The sequence below is a fragment of the Chiloscyllium plagiosum genome, chromosome 12, assembly GCF_004010195.1.
Source record: "Chiloscyllium plagiosum isolate BGI_BamShark_2017 chromosome 12, ASM401019v2, whole genome shotgun sequence".
NCBI lineage: Eukaryota > Metazoa > Chordata > Chondrichthyes > Orectolobiformes > Hemiscylliidae > Chiloscyllium > Chiloscyllium plagiosum.
In genome coordinates, this window is record NC_057721.1 from 69,948,431 (window position 1) to 69,969,988 (window position 21,558).

The window sequence follows — 21,558 nt, forward strand, 5'->3', positions numbered from 1 at the left end:
TTGCGCCTGCCTGGAATTAACACACAACAAACTCCCAGAAACAGCAATACACTCATGACCAGATAATTTGGGATAATGATAGAAGAATAAATATTGAACCAGGTGCCCAAGAAGAATTCCCAGCTCTCCTTCCAGGTAGAGCCACACCATCTTTGATCACTACCCAATAGAGCAGATAGAACCAAATTTTAGCATCCAACTAAAAGGAGACAGTCCCTCAGCAATAGAGTTTATGCCTTTACTCTGCAATGGGACTTGAACCCTCAACCAGTGGATTCAGTGGTGAGATGCTAGTAACTGAACCAAAGCTGTCACATGATGTGAGCATTCACAGCAGCTGGGTCTAATCTCCTCTGGGTGGAATACTCCAGTATAATGGAGACTGACCAACTCATTGAACTCCAATTTAACTGAAAGTAAACTTTCACCTTATCGTTGAGCCCTCACAGGGTTACATTTAGAAATTGTAATGGATGCTTTAACATGAGAAAAAATCCAGACAAAACCGTCCAAGAGCATTTACTTCTTATGCCGATTTGCCCTTAAGAAAGGAGTGGTCACCTGCCTTCTTGTGGCTTGCCAGGCTAGATCAGAGGACAGTTAAGAGTCAGCCACTTTACAATGGGTCTGGAATCACATCCAGACGAGACTGAGTAAGAAAGACAATTTTACTTTCCTAAATGAGATTAGTGAGCCAAATTAAATGAAAGGTCAGGTGCACCATGATTCTCTTACTGATACCAGTATCTTGCTGATGGCAAGCTTGAAAACAGGAAGGGCATCAATTAGAATGGATGGGGCATACCTGAGAATTTCCGCCTTTCCACTTCCACCAGAATTAAGTTCTGTGTGCAAAGGTCCCAAGTTCTTATTCATTCACAGAATGTAAGTATTGCTGGCTACACCAGCAGTTATTGAGCACCCCTAATTGTCTAGAGGGCTGTTAACAGTCAACCACATTGCTGTGGGTCTGGAGCCACATGTAGTCCAAACCAGGTAAAGGATGGCAGTTCCCTTCCCCATTCGTGAGCCAGATGAGTTTTTTTCCCAACAATCAACAACATTTTAATTGTCATCCTTAGACTCCTAATTCCAGGTTTTTATTGAACTCAAACTTCACCATCTGGTGGGATTTGAATCCAAGTCCTGAGAACCTTACTATAGTCTATGGATTAACAGTCTATCGATAATATCACTAGGCCATTGCTTCCCCTGCCACAGATTAAGTGGCCAATTAATGGCAATTTAAGGGTTGCATTCCCTGGTGGTAGGATTAATGCAACTGCAGGGGGGCCTGTCACCATGTGCAGGTGGGGCAGCCAAGACCAGGCAGCCATTTTGTCACCTTAGTGGGGATGCAGAATGGCCTTCTTCTGTGCTGTAAAACCCTGTAGCTTTGGCACCGTTATTTTACTCATGCTGATAAATTTTTATTTTTCACGTTTTATAATCTTCATGATACATTGGGGATGCTATTTTTGTGCAAAGATCATATTGCTTATTTAGACAAAGTTCCAACAAAATTGTTTCCTGAGCTTACCCTGGTCAGGTCGTGCACTCGTACTTTAGGATCCTCTGGGATTGCCCCTCCCATTTTATCTAACTGCTTCACCATTTCATTTATTTTGCTTCCAATTTTCTCTTGGATAGCAGGTAGACATTTCTGTATGGAAAAAAAAATAAGCCAAAAGCCTATTAAATAAAGCCTGGATAACATTTCAAACCATCTGTCAAAATGAGTGAGATCACTAAGATTTTAATTCCACTGCTAAAATTCCCATTTAGAAGCTCTTTTGGATTGTTCATATCTTTATGTTTTGGAGATGCTGGTGTTGGACTGGGTTGTACAAAGTTAAAAATCACACACACACTCCCACACACATGCACCCCCTCACAGACTTAAGATACTCTACACTCACTACACACACATATACACTCTCTCACACTCACAAACCCCAACCCAGTGTGGGAGTGTGTGTCTGGAGTGGGGGTTGTGAGTGTCTGTGAGAGAGAGTGTATATGTGTGTGCATGAGTGTAGAGTGGTCTAAATCTCTGAGAGGATGCATGTGGGAGTGGGTGTGTCTGTAAGGGTGTGTGTGAGTGTCTGTGTGCATGTCTGTGTATGTGTGTGTCCGTGTGTATAGGAGTGCCTCCCACACTCACACATGCACCCCCTCATAGACTTAAGACACTCTACACTCACTACACACACGTATACATTCTCTCTCACACTGACAAACCCCAACCCAGACAGACACACACACAGACAGACAAAGACCCACATGCACACATATATTTTGTGGGGTGAATTTGTACTTGCAGAGTTACCTTGTACTTTGCTCAAAAACCGCATGAATTCATGTAAAACTCTGTTATCTCACTTTTTAGACAAAGAACACAGAGGGCTAACACCTTCAACATATTGTCTAGCTAACACCAATTGTTACAATTAACCTGAGAATGCAACTTTTTCAAAAAGGTTTTTGTGAATTACACATAAAAGAAGTGAAACTATGATGGTATTCGAACAGATGCAAGACTCAACAGACAATCAAGGTATTTTTCACTGTATAATTTCAGTTACATCACACTGTAAATTTTTGCTATAAATTCTGTACCTTACAGTTGTGCCCTCCATAACCACCTGATGAAGGAGTAGTGCTCGGAAAGCTAGTGTGCTTCCAATTAAACCTGTTGGACTATAACCTGGTGTTATGTGATTTTTAACTTCATATTTTTATGTTAATCAATGGATTTCAATATAGAAAACATGTCCCTATCCATTTCGCTAGTTTGTCAATTTAAAGAAAATAGTAGAATGTGGCCCTTGTGAATTTGTTAGATACTGTAAATTGTTTATCCTAATGATTACTGAAGTAAGGAAGGAGAATCATAAAAACGTCCATTACTCCCTCTGAGATCGTCAGCATGTCCCATTTAAAACAGAGGGGAGGAAACATTTTTTTCTCTCAGAAAGTTGAGAGTCAAAATGCAATAGGTGCAAAATCTGTAAACATTTTTAAAACGGAGGTAGATAGCTTTTGCTTACCAAGGAGACAAATGGTTATTGGGCCTATGCAGGAATGTAGAGTTGAGGTTAAAATCAGATCAACCATTATCTTATTGAATGGGGAAGCAGACTTCAAGAGCCAAGTGGCCTACATTTGTTCTTTGTTCACACATTCTTATCTAGAATCACATGGTGCGATTCGTAAGCTGAGCTTGAGGATGAATGAGTTAGGATTCAATAAAGTTTGATTCATTCCAGCTTTAAACAAATAAGATGTTTGGTTTATATGGAACACGTATTAGTTAACAGTAAATAAACCAGGGAGAAAAGGAAGGTGCTGGTGGCAGGTTTATAGAAAGGAGAGTTGCTTGACATTGTTCTTTCGACTGGCTCCATTCAGAATCGTCAGCTGGTGTATTTAGTTGAAATCTTTTTCCATCCACTCTGGCCAAAAAGGTGTTGAGAATTGGTGAAAAGTCATTTGGCCTTTGGGCCTCCAGTAAAGACTGGGATGTGTTTGCCTGGTTGTCCCAGTTGGGCTTCAGCTAATGAGGAGAAAGTGAGGTCTGCAGATGCTGGAGATCAAAGTTGAAACTTTATTGCTGGTACAGCACAGCAGGTCAGGCAGCATCCAGGGAACAGGAGATTCGACGTTTCGGGCACAGGCCCTTCTTCAGTGATTCCTGAAGAAGGGCCTGTGCCCGAAACGTCGAATCTCCTGTTCCCTGGATGCTGCCTGACCTGCTGTGCTGTACCAGCAATAAAGTTTCAACTTCAGCTAATGAGGTATAGGCTGGTGCAAAAACATATCTAGGGTTTCTATAGGGGCCCTGAAGAGGTACTCTTTAGCAAGCCATCCAATTATAATTGCATCTCAATGCTATCAACTGAACCCAAAATGCACGTTAGAGTTTTGGAATCATAATACAAAAGTGAGCCTTTGTCCCATTGAGAATCACTGATAAAACCACTCTAAATCTACACTAGTTCCACTTTCCAGCACTTGGCCCACAGCCTCGAATATTATGACACTACAAGTGTTCATCCAGGTACTTTTTAAAGGTTATTAAGTTTCCTACTCCCAAGAAATGCATTCCAGATCCCTTCTAGGTGAAAAGATATTTTGTCAAATCTCTCTAAACCTCCTGCCTTTCACATTAAATTATATGCCCCCTTGTTCTTGACAATCAACTGTGGGAAAAACTGCTCTCTATCCATCCTGTCCATCCTGTTAATTTTTTACACGTCTATCCAGACTCCCTCAGCCTTCTTTGCTCAACCCAAGCTTCTCCAGCCTCTCTTCATTGCTGAACTGCTCCATCCCAGGCAACATCCTCCTGCCATTTCCTTTGCACTCCTCCCTTCAGTGAAATCCTATCCCTCTGATGGTGTGGTGATCACAACTACAGGCAGTATTCCAGCTGTGGCCTCACCAAAGCTCTCGACAGCTTCAACATGACTTCCCTACTCCTATAAGCTATAACATGCCCGAAAAAGGCAAGTCTCCCCACTACCTTCTTTACAACCATATTTACCTATCCTGTCACCTTCAGGGATCTGTGAACAAGTACCTCAAGATCCCTGTTTCTCTGAACTTCCTAGTGTCCTGCCATTCACTGACTACTCCCTTATCTTGTTAATTCTTCCAAAGTGCATCACCTCATTTTTCTTTTGTAAACCCACTGCTCAGGGTGTTCATAGGCCTGGCTTCCATCCTAGTACTGACTCTACCTGACTTCCACAATCAAATAAACATGGGCATCTTCGACAAAATAAAACAAAAAATTGTGGATGCTGTAAATCTGAAACAACAACGGAAATTGCTGGAAGGTGTTCTGAAGAAAGGTCACTGGACTCAAAATATTGACTTTGCTTTCTTCCCACAGATGCTGCCAGATCTGATGAGTTTCTCTAACAATTTCCACGTCTGAATGGGCATCTTCAGCTTCGTGTAGCCATACTTATACCAACTTCTTTGGGAAGTCCTTAATACTTGCTGCAGAAAGCAGCAAAAATTGCAGAAGAACAGATTCCCTCCCCCCACTCTATGAACCCACTTCTACAGCTATGAGTGATGGTTCTGAAAGGGGTTAATATTTATTACATTGGTTCATCCACTGATGTTTCACATAGTCTGTGAATGGAGATGGGGAGTTCTACTCTAGATTTCAGATGTATGTGTACCAGCTCCCTAAGATCCAAGTAATTATACCTGACCAAATGTAGTTCGACTTCTTGTTATCACCCAACTAGTGGGTGGCACAGTGGCACAGTGGTTAGCACTGCTGCCTCACAGCGCCAGAGACCTGGCTTCAACTGCCGCCTCAGGCGACTCTCTGTGTGGAGTTTGCACATTCTCCCCGTCTCTGCGTGGGTTTCCTCCAGGTGCTCCGGTTTCCTCCCACAATCCAAAAATGTGCAGGTTAGGTGAATTGGCCTTGCTAAATTGCTCGTAGTGTTAGGTGAAGGGGTAAATGTAGGAGTATAGGTCTGGGTGGTATACGCTTCGGCAGGTCGGTGTGGACTTGTTGGGCCGAAGGGCCTGTTTCCACACTGTAAGTAATCTAATCTAATCTAATCTAATCAAACTACCCCACACCATATGAGAAAATGACCTCAAACATTTTACCGGCACAGCAGACCTGTCAGGTAGTGTTAAAACCACTGTCATAATTAATGGTAATCATGTAATCATGTTAATTGTGTTAATTAACCTCAAAGAATTTCTCTTGACATGGTTAAGCACCAAGCTGGGAAGCTAGGGAGGAGGTGTTGGAGCCTTTGGCTTTGATCTTTGAGTTGTCTACAGGTTCAGTACCAGAAGACTGGAGGATCGCAAATGTTATGCCCTTGTTCAAGAAGGGCAGTAGAGATGACCCAGGTAATTATAGACCCGTGAGCCTTTCGTCTGTTGTAGGAATAGTTTTGGAAAGGATTATGAGAGATAGAATTTATAATAATCTAGCAAGCAACAATTTGATTGCAGATAGTCAACATGGTTTCGTCAAGGGCAGGTCATGTCTCACAAACCTCATTGAGGTTTTTGAGAAGGTGACCAAGCATGTAGATGAGGATAGGGCAGTTAACGTGGTGTACATGGACTTCAGTAAAGTCTTTGATAAGGTTCCACATGGTAGGCTGTTGGAGAAAATGCAGAGGCATAAGTTTGAGGGTGATTCAGCAGGTTGCAGGGGGACTTGGATAAACTGCAGAATTGGGCTGAGATGTGGCAAATGGAGTTCAATGCAGCTAAATGTGAGGTGTTTCACTTTGGGAAGAATAACAGGAAGGCAGAATACTGGATCAATGGAAAGATTCTTGGTAGTATGGATGTACAGAGGGATCTTGGAGTCCATGTACATAGATCCCTGAAAGTTGCCACTCAGGTTGATAGTGCCATTAAGAAGGCATACAGTGTGTTAGGTTTTATTGGTGGAGGGATTGAGTTCTGCAGTTGTAATGATATGCTGCAAGTATACAAAACACTGGTGCGGCCACACTTGGAATAATGTGTACAGTTCTGGTCGCCCCATTACAGGAAGGATGTGGAAACATTGGAAAAGGTGCAGAGGAGATTTACCAGGATATTGCCTGGTCTGGAGGGAAGGTCTTATGAGGAATGGCTGAGAGACTTGGGTCTGTTCTCATTGGAAAGAAGAAGGCTAAGAGGGGATTTGATAGAGACATACAAGATGATCAGAGGATGAGATAGGGTAGACAGTGAAAGCCTACCCTTTTTTCCTGGGGTGATGATGTCAGCTCATACAAGGGGGCATAGCTACCCATTGAAGGGTGATAGATTTATGACAGATATCAGAGGCAGGTTCTTTACTCAGAGAGTGGTAAGGGCGTGGAATGCCCTGCCAATGTAGTTAACTCAGCCACATTAGGGAGATTTAAACACTCCTTGGATAAGCACATGGATGATGATGGGATAGTGTAGGGGGATGGGCTTAGATTAGTTCAGAGGTCGGCGCAACATCGAGGGCCAAAGGGCCTGTTTTAAGCTGTATTGTTCTATTTGCTAAGCCTGATTTAACTTGTCTACACCCAACAGTAAAGGCTGAATTATCCACTGTACAAGGAATCAGAGTAGGCCATTTGGCCCCTCAAGTCTGCTCTGCTACTCAATAAGATCCTGGCTGATCTGTTTGTATTTTGAGTTCTACATTCCCATCAACCACGGATAATCTTTGATGCCCCTGTCTAATCAGAATCTACCTCACTCTGCCATAAAATATTCAATATCCTTGCCTCCACTGCTCCTTGAGACCGAGAGTTTCAAAGCCACACTCTGACAGAAAATAAATCTCCTTCTCATCTCCATCCTACAATGGTGGCTCCTAATTATTAAAGAGCATTCCCCAGTTCGGAATGCATTCACAATCAAATACATCTTTTCCACTTCAACCTTGCCAGCGGCATTCAGGATCTTATAAGCTTCAATCAAGTCCAGAGAAATCACCCCCGTCTATCCAGCCTTTCCTGATAAAGCAACCTGCTTATTCCAGGGAACAATCCAGTAAATCTCTCTAAACCAAGGCCATTAAATTTACATCCTTCCTTAATTAAGAAGACCAAAGCTGCACTTAGTAATCCAAAAAGTGGTTTCACAAAAGACTTGTATCACTGAAGCATAATATCCTTACTTTTATGTTCAATTTGTCATGTAATAAAGGATAGTGTACATTAACCTTGTTAATTAATTGCTATACTTGCATGCTAACTGCATCTCGGCATTCTGTGGTCAGTCTCCAGTTCATTATTCCAGCCAAAGTGAATAACTTCACGTTTTTTTCCCCCCCACACTATACTCCATCTGCCAGATTTTTCCAAGTCACTCAACCTATCCACATCCACCTGCCAGCTCCTTATGTCTTCTTTACAACATAATTTTCTATCTACTTTTGTGCCATTTACAAATTAAGATATCATGCCTTTGCTCTCCTTAACTAAGTCAGTGGTATAGAATGCAGGCAGTAGCGCACTATCTATCACTAAGTCGTCATGCTTTCGCATAGAATCCCAACAGTGTGGAAGCAGCCAATCAGTCCATTGAGACCACACCAACTCTTCAAAGAGCATCCCAACCTGACCCACCCCCTCCCCCTTATAACTCTGCATTTCACACGAATTATCCACCTGACCTGTACATCTTTGGACTGTGGGAGGAAACCAGAGCACCTAGAGGAAACCCACGCAGATACGGAGAGAATGTGCAAACGCCACAAGACACCTGCCTGAAGCTGGAATTGAACCTGGGATCCTGGTGTTGTGAAGCAGCAGTGCTACAGGACCACTACCAGCTGCTCCTTGCCCGCTACTTCGCATAACCACTGGAATGGGTGAATGGCTAATCGTCTTCCTATTCCTACGGCAATTCCTGTTGGAAAGTGGAGATAAGGTCTGAGCCAAGGCTTAGGAAGCCTGATGGTTTATCCATGTTTGTGGATACTCCACCGCTCGTTACCTCTCTGAAATCTTGCACTGATGACAAAAGCTTGGTGGAACTTCCTCGACCAGCGAAATGCTATGCTTATCTCTTCCTATTTTGCATTCAGTGCCATAAACCAACCAATGATTAAAGTGAATTTAACCAACCCTGATTTGTAAAACAAGCTCATTGGTGAGTCTACTGGATAAATGTTGGAAGGATGCCATTTGCTTCTCCAGCAGTGGCCTATGGAGAGGGAAAAAGAGAGAGAGATTTAAAATACTTTGAAGAAGTTAACACATGTAACAAAGAACAGTACAGCACAAGAACAAGCCCTTTGGTCCATCAAGACTGCACTGACACATGATATCTTTCCAAACTAAAAGACCCTTTGCCTCTACACGGTCTGTATCCCTCTATTTGCTGTCTATTAATGTATCTATCAAGATGCCTCTTAAGAATTGCTCTCCTATCCGCCTACACAACCTCCTCTGGCAGCACGTTCATACAGTCATCATCATAGAGATCTACAGCATGAAAACAGGCCTCTCAGCCCAACCTGTCGATGCCGTCCACTGCACACAATGCAACAAAATGGGAGAGCACTAAAATTCTTCACTTTATCAGAACACAAAGCTCAAAGGGAAAATGGAAATGTGGGATAAGAATGAAGTAGGCTTGCTATACCCGCCCGAAAATGGACAGAAGTTGCCCATCCCATACACAAGGAAGCTTGAACAAAGAATTTTTTATCCATTTGAATCTGAATCAGGTAACAGAAGTGAAAGTTCACCATCTAAACCATAGCACCACCCAACTGACAATGTGAAAGGCCTTTCCAGGCACTTATCATCCTTGGTGTGAAAAATTTGTCTCTCACATCCCCTTTAAACTTACCCCCTCTTGCCTTAACCACATGCCCCCTAGTAATTGACATTTCCATGCTGGGAAAAAGACTCTGACTACCCATTCTATCCATGCCTCTCATAACTTTGCAAGGTCACCCTTCATCCTCTGACATTCAAGTCATTCAATGTCTTATGTTCCTCCCAATGAATCAATTCCAAACCTTTTTTTAAAACTCAAATAGGAGAATAAACAACGGCATAGCATCCCTCAAACAGTGTAATGAATCTCTGGCATTATTCAAAGCTGAACAAGGAAGTACTTCCAATATCTGCCCAAATATATCTGTTAACTTACTTCTTAAACAGTTGCTATGGTCACTTATTTCACTGCTGTCTCTGAAACCATCCTTTATGAAAACTGACCACATTTTTCAACATTACATTTTAAATTTAGTACATTTTTGACTGTACAGTGCTTCACGAAATTCTGAAGTTGTAATTGCAAACTCCTTCCCAAGCTTCAAGCGAAACCATTGTGAAATGCACATGGGTGGAACTTGTTCACACCTTTCAGAGCCTGCACCTTTCTCCATAGGGAGACATCACCTGCATTCAAAGCCAAAAAGCTAAGGCACTGGTTGGTATGATTTAAGGTTTAGGAAGCACAAAGCATGTGTAAAAGTCCCACTCAGAGAACTAGCTGCAACTTATCCTGCCATTTACACCTTTGAAATTAGCTGGGGTTAACTGGGATGAAGCCATGTGACATTTGGGAGACAGTGGTGTAGAGGTGTTGTTGCTAGACCATTAATGACCCAACAGACTTGGATTCAGAATTGTGCCACATCAGCCACTGGAATTTAAATGAATTTAATAATTCTGCTAGATAAAGCAGGCCTCATTAACAGTGACTGTGTAATGACAGTCATTAACAGTCCATCTGTTTCATTAATTTCCTTTCAACAACATGTCTCTCCAGTCACACAATAATGTGGCTGACTCTTAAATTCAGAGGAGGTGATGGCTAAGTGGTGTTATCGCTGGACTGTTAATTCAGCCACCCAGGTAATGCTCCAGGGACCCAGGTTAGAATCCCACTACAGTAGATGATGGAATTTGAATTCCATAAAAATCTAGAATTAAGACTCTAATGTTGACCTTGAATCCATTGTTGATGGCTGGGGCAAAACCAATTTGGTTGACTAATGTTCTTTAGGGAAGGAAGCTACCATCCTTTCCTACATGTGATTCTAGACACAAAGCAATATGAGTTACCCTTAACCACCCTCTGGGCGATTGGCGATGAGCAATAAATGGTGGCCTAACCAGTGGCACCCACATCCCGTGAATGAAGGAAACCAGTTTGCCCTCAAGTCATTTACTTCAAACTCAGTTATGTTGGGCAACAAGTCTGGCCTTGCCAGTGATGCCCACATCCCATGAAAGAATACAATAATGGTCTTCATTGATGACCTCAGTGCTCAACCATCAAACATTCAAACAAGAACTATAGATCCAACAGCATGGAGCCTTAGCCTCAATCTTTCTGACAGACTGTAATCTTTAGAGTCAACATCCTATTGATCACCCATTAAGAAGGATGGTCTCTAGTTTGTCAATTTTATGCTAATTGTTCAAATGATGAAATAGAGATTGTGTTTCAGCTGCTTTGTTTAGAAGAACAAAATGGGTTTACCTAAAATGAACATTGTCATTGAAAAATGCAATTTCTTTCTCCAGTGCATTAGCCAGGGATGTATTTGCGATTAAATCATGCTGCCCACGACACTTAATGAGCACGTAGCCTTTCCGAAGAGGAACCATCTGATTGTTGATGATTTTAAGAATGTCTTTCTCAGTGTCAGGATCAATCAAGTCCGGTTTCGTAAGAACCCCTAATGAGAATAATACAACATTCAGTGATTGACCATTCATTCTTCGATTCATTATTGCTATTCTAATTGCCAGTCCCATCTGATGCTGTATTAACACGATAGCAGAAAGCAGGACTCCATTTTGAAGTGTATTAACAAACTACCTTTTGAGCAGGATTTTCTTTGGAGTTGAAGGGCTAAGGTTAGATCTTTGTTGTAATCCAACTGTCCGAGTGGCATGGAAATACCTGTACCTGGTGACTGTGCAGGTCCCAAATGAAAAGACTGAGGTGCCTCAATAAAGTTTGCAGTGGTAAATACAACATTTCTTTCATCATACTCCAAGGCCAGGTGATCCTTCTCCCTATTTTGCATATTTCCATGGAATCCTGTCCTTCTTCCAACGTGCTACAACTATTTGCATGCCATCTGCTTTCCTTGTATAATAATTCAGTATTTCATTGTATTCAGATGGTGGTGAATAGGGGATTCATTTCTGTCCCTATAATTGGGAAGAGACTGAAACTGTTTCTAAGGTAATAAAAGTTTAGGTTCCAGGTTTGTTCCTTCCCAGTTCTTGGAATTGTAGCTATATTGATCCACCATTTCTTTATTAATTTGACCCATAGCTATTGTTCTTCCCTAAATCTCAGATTTTCTATTTGGTATTTGGCCCTTCCCTCCCTCCTTCTTCTCCATCAAGCCCCCATTCCCACTCATCGCCTCTCTGGCCACTTTCTTATCCTTGCTGTTTGGAAACAGAAATGAATCGTTATCCAAATTAGGCAAAAGATTTTCTTCGGGAAAAGGCCTGTAAAAGACAGAGGGATGGTATTGAATGAGGTGTCTTAAAAGGAGCCAGTAAAAGCACAGTAGCTTGACTGGCCTTATTCTGACTGTGACCATCCTGAGATTCTAAAGTCTACCATTATTTGGTTTTCTTTCGCTTTGCTGATTCTGATTGTACTCTTGTTTAATTTTTCGATGCCGCTGTTCATTATTCTACCATTCATCCTGTTACTACCTCCTTTTTTGCTTCACACCGTGAAATCAAGCTTACACCTTTCACAATTATTCCACTTTGGTCATTTTTCACCTTGCTACTTGCTCATAAAGATTGTTGAGTTGAAACATCAACTCTCTCCCGGAATCCCAGATTTACATATTAATGAACCGAAACCTGTAATCCATTCTAAAAGATGAAAGACTTAACACACAATCGAGGTTTGTTAAATATATCATTTTGTTTGCATGACACTGCAACATTTTTGCTATAAATTGTGTGTCTTATGGTCCTACTCCACAACCTCCTGATAAAGGAGCAGTGCTCTGAAAGCTAGTGCTTCCAAATAAACCTGTTGGACTATAACCTGGTGTTGTGTGATTTTTTAACTTTACCCACCCCAGTCCACCACCGACCTCTCCACATACTGATTTAATGTCTTTCTTGAGCATCTTGTTAATGGTTGGTTTGGGAAATATTGTGGGAAATGCTTTTTTCCAGCTGTTGTTACAGTGAACTGTTGGAAAAGGGCAGGAAGAATTTGTGTCTAGTGCCCACACAGGAGGGAGAGAAAGTGATAAAAAGTTTTCAAGCAATGACCTGGCTAAAAGCCGAGTGCACAGTATCATCCAAATAAAACCACATCTATTCAAACAATGTTGTATTTCGATTTACCCAGTGTCCTGTCTCCTTTCGGGTCAACTTTCTGAGCCATTTTCAATGCCTCTGTGGTCGCAATGTCCACATTACAGGCGATGACAACCAAGATGATTGTTTCTTCTTTTCCAATGTAGGTGTGGATCAGCTTTTTGATCTAGAAAATAAATTAAATCTAACCATTTATTTTCAACACTTGGAATGGGTGTGATGACATGTTTCTGGGAAGTAGTGGCAGATGTATTTTTCGAATTATGTTGCAGCGATTTATTGTCCAGCCCATCGTGGCGCTAAGGAAGGGGACAAATTTCTTCTTGAAGTGATTGCATTTGTGGCTGACTTGGTTGCACAGATAAGGACAAGAATTTTGTTTGACAGGAGGTTGGGTGCCTTTGGAGCTCTCTTCCTCAAAAGGCAGTCTTTGAACATTTCTAGGGCAGTGTAGATCGATTCCTGATAAGCAAGGAGGCCAAAGGTTATTGGGGCATAAGTGGGTTGTAGATCATCCCAGATCATACTGAATGGTCATGCAGGCTTGAGGGGCTGAGTGGCCTAGTTCTGTTCCTCGATTGTATGCTTGGGTTGTTTTCTCACTTTAAAGATACGTATTTATGCTTTATAACTACATATTTTCAGAGGGTATTTGGAGTCCAACTATATATTTAAAATTCTTGGAGAGTATAACTGGGGGCAAATGCTTTCCCAGTTACAGAACCCCTACAATGAGGAAGGCCATTTATCCCATCAAATCCACACCAACCCTCTAAAGAGCATCCCACCCATATCCCATCCCTGCAGCCCTCATGGCCAATTCACCCAGCATGCACATCCCCAGACCCTCTGGGCAATTTACTATGGCCAATCCACCCAATCTGCACATCTGTGGACTGTGGGAGGAAACTGCAGCACATGGTGGAAACCCACACAGACACGAGGAGAACGTGCAAACTCCATACAGAGAGTCACCCAAACCTGGAATCGAACCCAGGTCCATAGTGCTATAAGGCAGCAGTGCTGACTACTCAGCCACTGTGTTCAACAGCCCAGAACTTAAAGCCTCAGGATAAGCCATTCTGAACTGAGAATGAGAAATTTCTTCAACCAGAGCATATCTTGAAGCTTTGGCATTCTCTACCTCCCGAGAATTGTGGGCCTGCAGTCCTTGAATCGTTGCAATGCAAAGATTGATAGACTTCTGGATACTGAGGGAATGAAGAAATATACGGATAAATTGAGAAGGTCAAACTAAGGTACAAGATCAGCCATGACCATATTTAATGGCGGAGTAGGCCCAAGGGATATAACCTATTCCAATCTCTTAGGTTCCCATGATGAGTGAGTAGGTGGCACAAAGAGAGCTTGATGAATGCGATAACGAAGTAAAGAAAGATGAAAATGAAAAATCTACGAGAATCAAAACTTCATGAGGAAATTGAGACCAAACTAACAATCTGAAGACAATTGGGTCTCAAGTTCAATTTCTGAAAAATAAATTGAGCAGCCTTTGCTATCGATGTAACGGGGGAAAGGGGAAGGGAAGCAGGGGACACATATTTGGAGACAGTAGTAAGAAGCTGGGTTTGCCAATGACATCGTTGGCTTGAGAAATAGGCAGTTGGAAGCTCAGGAGTATTTCCAGTGTCAATTGGATGGGCAGCTGTGAGGTTCTTGAAGTGGCTGACTTGTCCATCCAAGACAGTCCAAGTGTGCTATTCTTGATTCTGGAAAACAAAGGTGTAAGGTGCACAATTGTATTCAAGCTCCACGTTCAGGACCAGTGTCTGAAGGACCTTCTGAAATCAAATACCAAACTGGAATTAAGGTTATGGTGAGACTACAGAGTGATAAGCTAAAGCACAATTGTGAAGAATTTATCCTTCTGTAGCACATGTTATCAGGAGGCAAGGTTACCATGTTTCCAATGTCCTGAGGCTGGTTCCCAATAGGGACCCTGATGATTCCAGGCAGGTCGATTAAGGTCAGGTTTGGAGCACAAGGTGATTCCACTTGGAGGCTGATCAGTTCTGAACATATCCCAGTTTTTCCAGCTAAGTGTCTCTGGGCTGCATCAAAATAAAAGTGTGTATTTAGGATAGAACAGCAATATGAGATGGTATCATCTCTATGTTGTGTACACATATGAGATTGTATGACATCCTGGTGGAAACACTGAACTCAGGGCCACCACTGACTGAAGATACAATGGCCATTGGATCTCGGATTTCTGTGCTGTGCTAATGGGCCAATGGGCCTTTTCCTGTACTATAGACTCTCTATCAATAGACACATAGACCTAGACTCAATACAAAGTTTGTGAGAAGATTTGTAGCTCGGGTGCTTGTTGTTGTGGTTCTGTTCGCCGAGCTGGGAATTTGTGTTGCAGACGTTTCGTCCCCTGTCTAGGTGACATCCTCAGCACTTGGAAGCCTCCTGTGAAGCGCTTCTGTGATCTTTCCTCCAGCATTTGTAGTGGTTTGAATCTGCCACTTCCGGTTATCAGTTCCAGCTGTCCGCTGCAGTGGTCGGTATATTGGGTCCAGATCGATGTGCTTATTGATTGAATCTGTGGATGAGTGCCATGCCTCTAGGAATTCCCTGGCTGTTCTCTGTTTGGCTTGTCCTATAATAGTAGCACAAAATCCCATGCAAGGACTGCACAAAACACTACATAGGACAAACAGGAAGACAGCTAACGATCCACATCCATGAACACCAACTAGCCAGGTGGGCGCCGCAGGGAGTGGAGTGCATCATTTCTCCCTCCAATTCTATTTTGATTTAGTCCCTACCCTCCCCTTCACTGTTTTGATCACATAGCACTGCCCTTTGATGTGAAGGGCAGTGTTTGTCACTGGCCACACGGGTGTTTTCCTATCTTCCTGGTGGTGGAAATTGAATAAAGATTCGTGCACTTTGTGTGTCTTTCACTGTGTCTCACATGTATACACACAAACCATGGGTGCTGGGGATAAAATAAGCACTACCGCACTTAGGTGGTAGTGTGGGGGTTAAAGGGGATAAAAATAAAAAAAAATAAAAAAAAACAAAAAAAACACCAACTAGCCATGAAACGACACCACCAGCTATCCTTAGTAGCCACACACGCAGATGACAAGCAACATGAATTTGACTGGGACAACACTACTATTATAGGACAAGCCAAACAGAGAACAGCCAGGGAATTCCTAGAGGCATGGCACTTATCCACAGATTCAATCAATAAGCACATCGACCTGGACCCAATATACCGGCCACTGCAGCGGACAGCTGGAACTGACAACCGGAAGCGGCAGATTCAAACCACTACAAATGCTGGAGGAAAGATCACAGAAGCGCTTCACAGGAGGCTCCCAAGCACTGAGGATGTCACCTAGACAGGGACAAAACGTCTGCAACACAAATACCCAGCTCGGCGAACAGAACCACAGCTAGACTCAATACATCGGCCACTACAACGAACTACCAGAACTGGCAACTGGAAGCAGCAGGAATGGAACCAAATAAATTCCAGTCGACACAGTACAGCAGCACTTCAGAGGAGGCTCCAAAGCCCTGAATATGCTGCTGAGACAGGGGACTAAATCAACCTCACAGTTCACTGAACATACCCAGAACCACGGTACCATTGACTTCAATGACTATTGCACCATTTACCCAATAGCCCTGCTCTCACCAAAATACATGAGCTCTTGGCTGGGCTACATTACAATGTTCAAATTTTAATTGAGGCGATCAAATCTCTTCACGGCCTCACCACTGTCTATTTCTGTCACTTGTTTCAGTTTTACACAGAATATAAATACAAAATACAGAATGCAGTAAACCTTGCATGTTTATTTATAAGTTTCCCTTGAATCCTGCATATTGCAACAGATAGTATACATTCATTTGCTGAAATGTTCATAATTGTGCAATCCTTGCATTATTTTACTCTGCTTTTATTTTAGTGATTGTCTATAGCTTTGTTTCAAAACATGATTATTTTTTGATGGCATGATTTTTCAAGAAACCAGATATCTCTCTGCATGTCTTTCTGTCTAAACCTTTTGGAATACCCACTGTCCTCAGATTCTAGCTCCTTAAGCATTCTGCTTTTTGGTTGTACCTACAGCTGCTTGGGCCCTGAGCTCTGGAATTCTGTTTCAGAGCCTCTCCATGCTCTCTGTATCAATCTTCTCCTAGAAGTTGGTCTTTGAGCCTACCTCCTCAACCTAGGTTTCGGATCAGCTCTTTGTGTAGCTCAGAATCCTGCAAAATACCTCAAGAGTTAGCACTGCTGCCTCACAGCGTCAGAGACCCGGGTTCAATTCCCGCCTCAGGCAACTGTCTGTGCGGAGTTTGCACATTCTCCCCGTTCCTGTGTGGGTTTCCTCCGGGTGCCCCAGTTTCCTCCCACAGTTCAAAAATGTGCAGGTTAGGTGAATTGGCCACGTTGGGTGAAGGGGTAAATGTAGGGGAATAGATCTGGGTGGGTTGCTCTTCGGAGGGTCGGTGTGGACTTGTTGGGCAGAAGGGCCTGTTTCCACACTGTAAGTAATCTAAAAAAAACATGTTGAACCATGTTAAAGGTGCTAGTTGATGTTTGTTGAAAGAAATAAATGGTTGTCCTGTTTGCTGAGTGCAAGATCTCCCAGTGCATTGGCTTTAAAGACAGACTCAAGGAAATCTTGGATGAAGGTGCTGGAAAGATACATTCTTATTATGTTCCTCCAAGCACAGTACTTAAAGAGCAACCAATGGAATACGACGTGAAACCAATCCATGTCAGAATTTGGAGTGGTTTTCTTCTGATTCTCATGAAAGCACTCAACTGAGGTTACTCACAAGAATATCACATTGAACTCTTGCAACAGAAGCTCCAATAGACCAGAAGCTTTTCATCCAGATAGCCTGGGTTATATTTGAGTTCATGTCACTTAGGTGTTTAACTCACTGCATTATCTATTTCCGACCTCCCCTCCACAACACAATGCAGAATGCTTTCTCTCTCGTGTATTTCATCTGTTCAAATGAATTATAAATGTAAATTACTCTTATACACTTTGTACCTTTCTTAATCTCTTCTTCAACGTCTTGTGGGGTGTTCAGTGTTAGACTCACATCTCCATAATTTAATTGTCCTTTCCATTGTGATCCCATTGTCCCATTCTTCATTTTCAACTCCAGAGGGCACCTGGTCACGATACCTGACATAAAACATTACAACGGGATTCACTCGCTCAGTTAATTTCTCCAACATGACTGTACATTGGGCCACTGGGAGCAGTGCAAAAGCCGGGACGATTCAGAGGCCACAGACCACAAGACGTCAATGGTTTGAATCTCAGATTGGCATTGCATCAGCAAATTGCACCCTGGAAATCTAACATAGGCCTCAGCACCTAGGATGCCATATGAACTGCCACCACATGTTTCTGGTGAGGAAGGTCACCAGCACGATGCCTTTCGGTCATCCCATCACCATACTGCACCAGAATATCAAACAGCCCATCATTACTCAGTATCAAGACCTACATATGAAACATTGCGTTGGGGTGCCAGGGAATTGGTGCTGTCTACAGAAATCGTGCACAACAACCTGGGCAAAAGCATATGGGGACTAAACCTTCGCTTCCATTGGGATGCAGTGGAGGCCATAGTAGATTGGCTGTCCATCAAACCTCCTATCCAATCAGGGTTGAAGATAATTGAAATTTGCATGGGGTGGATGGCAGAGAGTCTGTTGTTTGTGTTCACATCGCGTGAAGTTGAATTTTATCCTAAATGGGAAACAAAGGTCAATTACATAGTGGTAGAAATCGAACAGAGTCATTGCCGTTTCCACTTTCTGATGTGTCTACCTCTTTGCTTCCCCAAACAATGTTCAATCAGAGTGCCACAAACTATATCCTCAACTACACCTTCATTTCTGTCTATTCCAAGCCACACTGCTTCCCCACATCTCAGAAAATTGACGTTAATATCTTCATTTATTCTTCGAAATGCCTCACTCCACCTCACTGCAGTAATCCTAGTGAGCTTCATAGACTCCTCCCCTGATTCTGTTCCGATGGAAAGGTGAATAATGTCAGTTATTTATATGGCTGGCTTGGTCAACATTGATTGGCCAACCCTAATTGCACTTGAGAAGCTGGTGAGTCTGCCTTATTGAACTGCTGCAGCTGTTGGGGTGGAAGGACATCCTCAATGTTCCTAGGAAGAAAGCTCCAGGGTATGACTCAGTGATAATGACGGAATGGCGATACACTTCCGAGTCAGGATGGTGTGTGGATTGCAGGGGAACTAGGAGGTGATGGGGTTCACATGTGATTACTGTGGTGGAGGTCGGTTTGGAATTTGCTGTCAAAGGAGCTTTAGTAAGTTACTGTAGTGGATTGGACACACTGCTGCTACTGTGGGTCAATGGTAAAGGGGGTTGATAAAGCATGGCGCTGGAAAAGCACAGCAGGGCAGGCAACATCTGAGGAGCAGGACAGTCTACATTACCGGCAGGACTCTTCTTCAGGACTGGGGAGGGGGGGAAAGGGGATTGGAAGATAAATGGGGGGAAGGAAGGTGAAGCTAGGGGAAAGGTAGGAGATAGGTGGGCGAAGATAGGAGGTGATGTGATAGGCCAGTGGAAAGTGTGGAGCAAATAGGTGGGAAGGAAGATGGACAGGTAGGTCAGGTCAAGAGGGCAGAGCCAAGTCGGAAGGTTGGAGCTGGGATGGGGTGGGGGAAGGGAGATTTGAAAACTGGTGAATTCAGTGTTCATGCATTGTGGTTGAAGGTTCCTGAGGCGGAAGATGAGGTGTTCTTCCTCCAGTTTGTGCGTGGCCTTGTGTAGGCGATGGAGGAGGTCCAGAATGGAGATGTCCCCAGGGGAGGGGGACTTGAAGTGGATGGACACAGCAAGGTGGGGTTGTTTAGTGCGTATGGACCAGAGATTAGATTAGATTACTTACAGTGTGGAAACAGGCCCTTCGGCCCAACAAGTCCTCACCAACTCTCCGAAGAGCAACCCACCCAGACCCACCCCACATCTACCCCATGAACCATTCCGTGAATTTGTATTTGATGTCTCCGATGTAGAGGAGACGACATCATGAGTACCAGATGCAATAGGTGAGGTTGGAAGATGTACAAGTAAATCTCTGCCGGATTTGAACTGATCCTTAGATGGAGGTGAGGGTGGAGGTGTGGACACAGGCTTTGCACCTCATGCAGCAGCAAAAGAAGCTGTCAGGTGTCGGTGGGATGAGAAGGGAGTCACAGAGGGAACTGTTCCTGCAGAATACAGCTCATGGTGGGGAAGGAAATATATGTTTGGTGGTGAAGTCTGGCTGAGAGTGGCAAAAGTGACAGAGGATGATGCACTGGATTTGGAGATTAGTGGGTGGAATGTGAGGACCGGGGGGATTCTACCCCCTTGTTGGAGTCGGGGATGTGTTCAAGGGCAGAAGTGTGGGAAATGGAGAAGACGTGATTGAGGGCACTGTTGGTCACTGGGGAGGGAAAAGTACGGTCCTTGAAGTAGGCAGACGTCTGGGATGTCCTGGAATGGAATTGCTCATCCTGAGAGCAGAGGCATATAAGGCAGAGGAATTGGGAATAGGGGATTGCGATTTTACAGGAGGAGGCGTAGTCAAGGTAGCTGTGGGAATCAGTGGGTTTGTAGTCGATATTGGTGTGTTATCAGTCACCAGAGATGGAGACAGAGAGGTCCAAGAAGGAAAGGGAGGTATCAGAGATGGTCCAGGTGAATTTGAGGTCAGGGTGGAAGGTGTTGGTGTGATGGATGAACTGTTCAAGCACCTCGTGGGAGCATGAGGCAGCACCAATACAGTCATTGATGTAGCGGAGAAAAAGGTGGAGGATGGTGCCGCTGTAGCTGTTGAAAAAGGACTGTTCCATATATCCTATGGAAAGGCAGGCATAGCTGGGACCCATGCAGGTATCCATAGGCACCCCCTCTGGTTTGAAGGAAGTGGGAGGATTGAAAGGAGAAGTTGTTGAGGGTAAGAGCCAGTTCTGCCAATCGGATGAGAGTGTCGGTGGAGAGGGACTGGGTGGGTTGGCAGGAGAGGAAGAAACAAAGAGCTCTTAGGTCTTCCTTATGGGGGATGCAGGTGTACAGGGACTGGATGTCCTTGATGAAGTTGAGATGTTGGGGGTTCAGGGAACTGTAAGTCACGGGGGAGGTGGTGAGGCAGCTGGTGGTGTCTCAAACGTATATAGGAAGTTCCTGGATCAAGGGGGACAGGACAGAGTCGGGTTAAGTGGAGATATGTTCAGTGGGGCAGGAGCAGGTGGAGACAATCTGTCAACTGGGGTACTTGGGTTTGTGGATTTGGGGAAAATGTGGAACCAGGCCGTTTGGGGTTGGGGTCTATGAGGTTGGAGGCTGTGGATGGGAGATCCCAGAGATGATGAGGTTGTAGTTGGTCTTGGAGATGATAGTTTGATGATGGGAGTGAAAGTTGACAGTGGTGGATATTAAGAGCTGAAAATGTGTTGCTGGAAATGCACAGCAGGTCAGGCAGCATCCAAGGAACAGGAGAATCGACGTTTCAGGCATAAGCCCTTCTTCAGGAATGGATATTCTTCAGTGGTGGATATTAAGCCAATAAGCAGGCTGCTATGTCCTAGATAATGTTGAGTTTCCCTCGATTCCTGACTTTAATGGCCTCCTCAGAAGCATTCCCTCCAACTGGACCCTCTGATGTTTCCCTTTTACCCTCTTCCCCAACTT

General features: G+C 43.5%; 1 protein-coding gene across 2 annotated transcripts in view; it reads right to left on the bottom strand.

Annotated features, from left to right (window-relative positions):
• LOC122555396 (interferon-induced GTP-binding protein Mx3-like) overlaps nucleotides 1-21,558 on the bottom strand; it is a 38,539-nt gene that overhangs the window by 7,199 nt on the left and 9,782 nt on the right. For both annotated transcript variants that reach the window (XM_043701367.1, XM_043701366.1), the window contains 6 exons: nucleotides 17,876-18,013; nucleotides 14,739-14,890; nucleotides 12,846-12,984; nucleotides 10,990-11,188; nucleotides 8,613-8,691; nucleotides 1,541-1,663 (listed from right to left, as the gene is read on the bottom strand). In XM_043701367.1, the coding sequence (XP_043557302.1) occupies nucleotides 1,541-1,663; nucleotides 8,613-8,691; nucleotides 10,990-11,188; nucleotides 12,846-12,984; nucleotides 14,739-14,890; nucleotides 17,876-18,013 (830 nt within the window). The remainder of the gene's footprint in view (nucleotides 1-1,540; nucleotides 1,664-8,612; nucleotides 8,692-10,989; nucleotides 11,189-12,845; nucleotides 12,985-14,738; nucleotides 14,891-17,875; nucleotides 18,014-21,558) is intronic.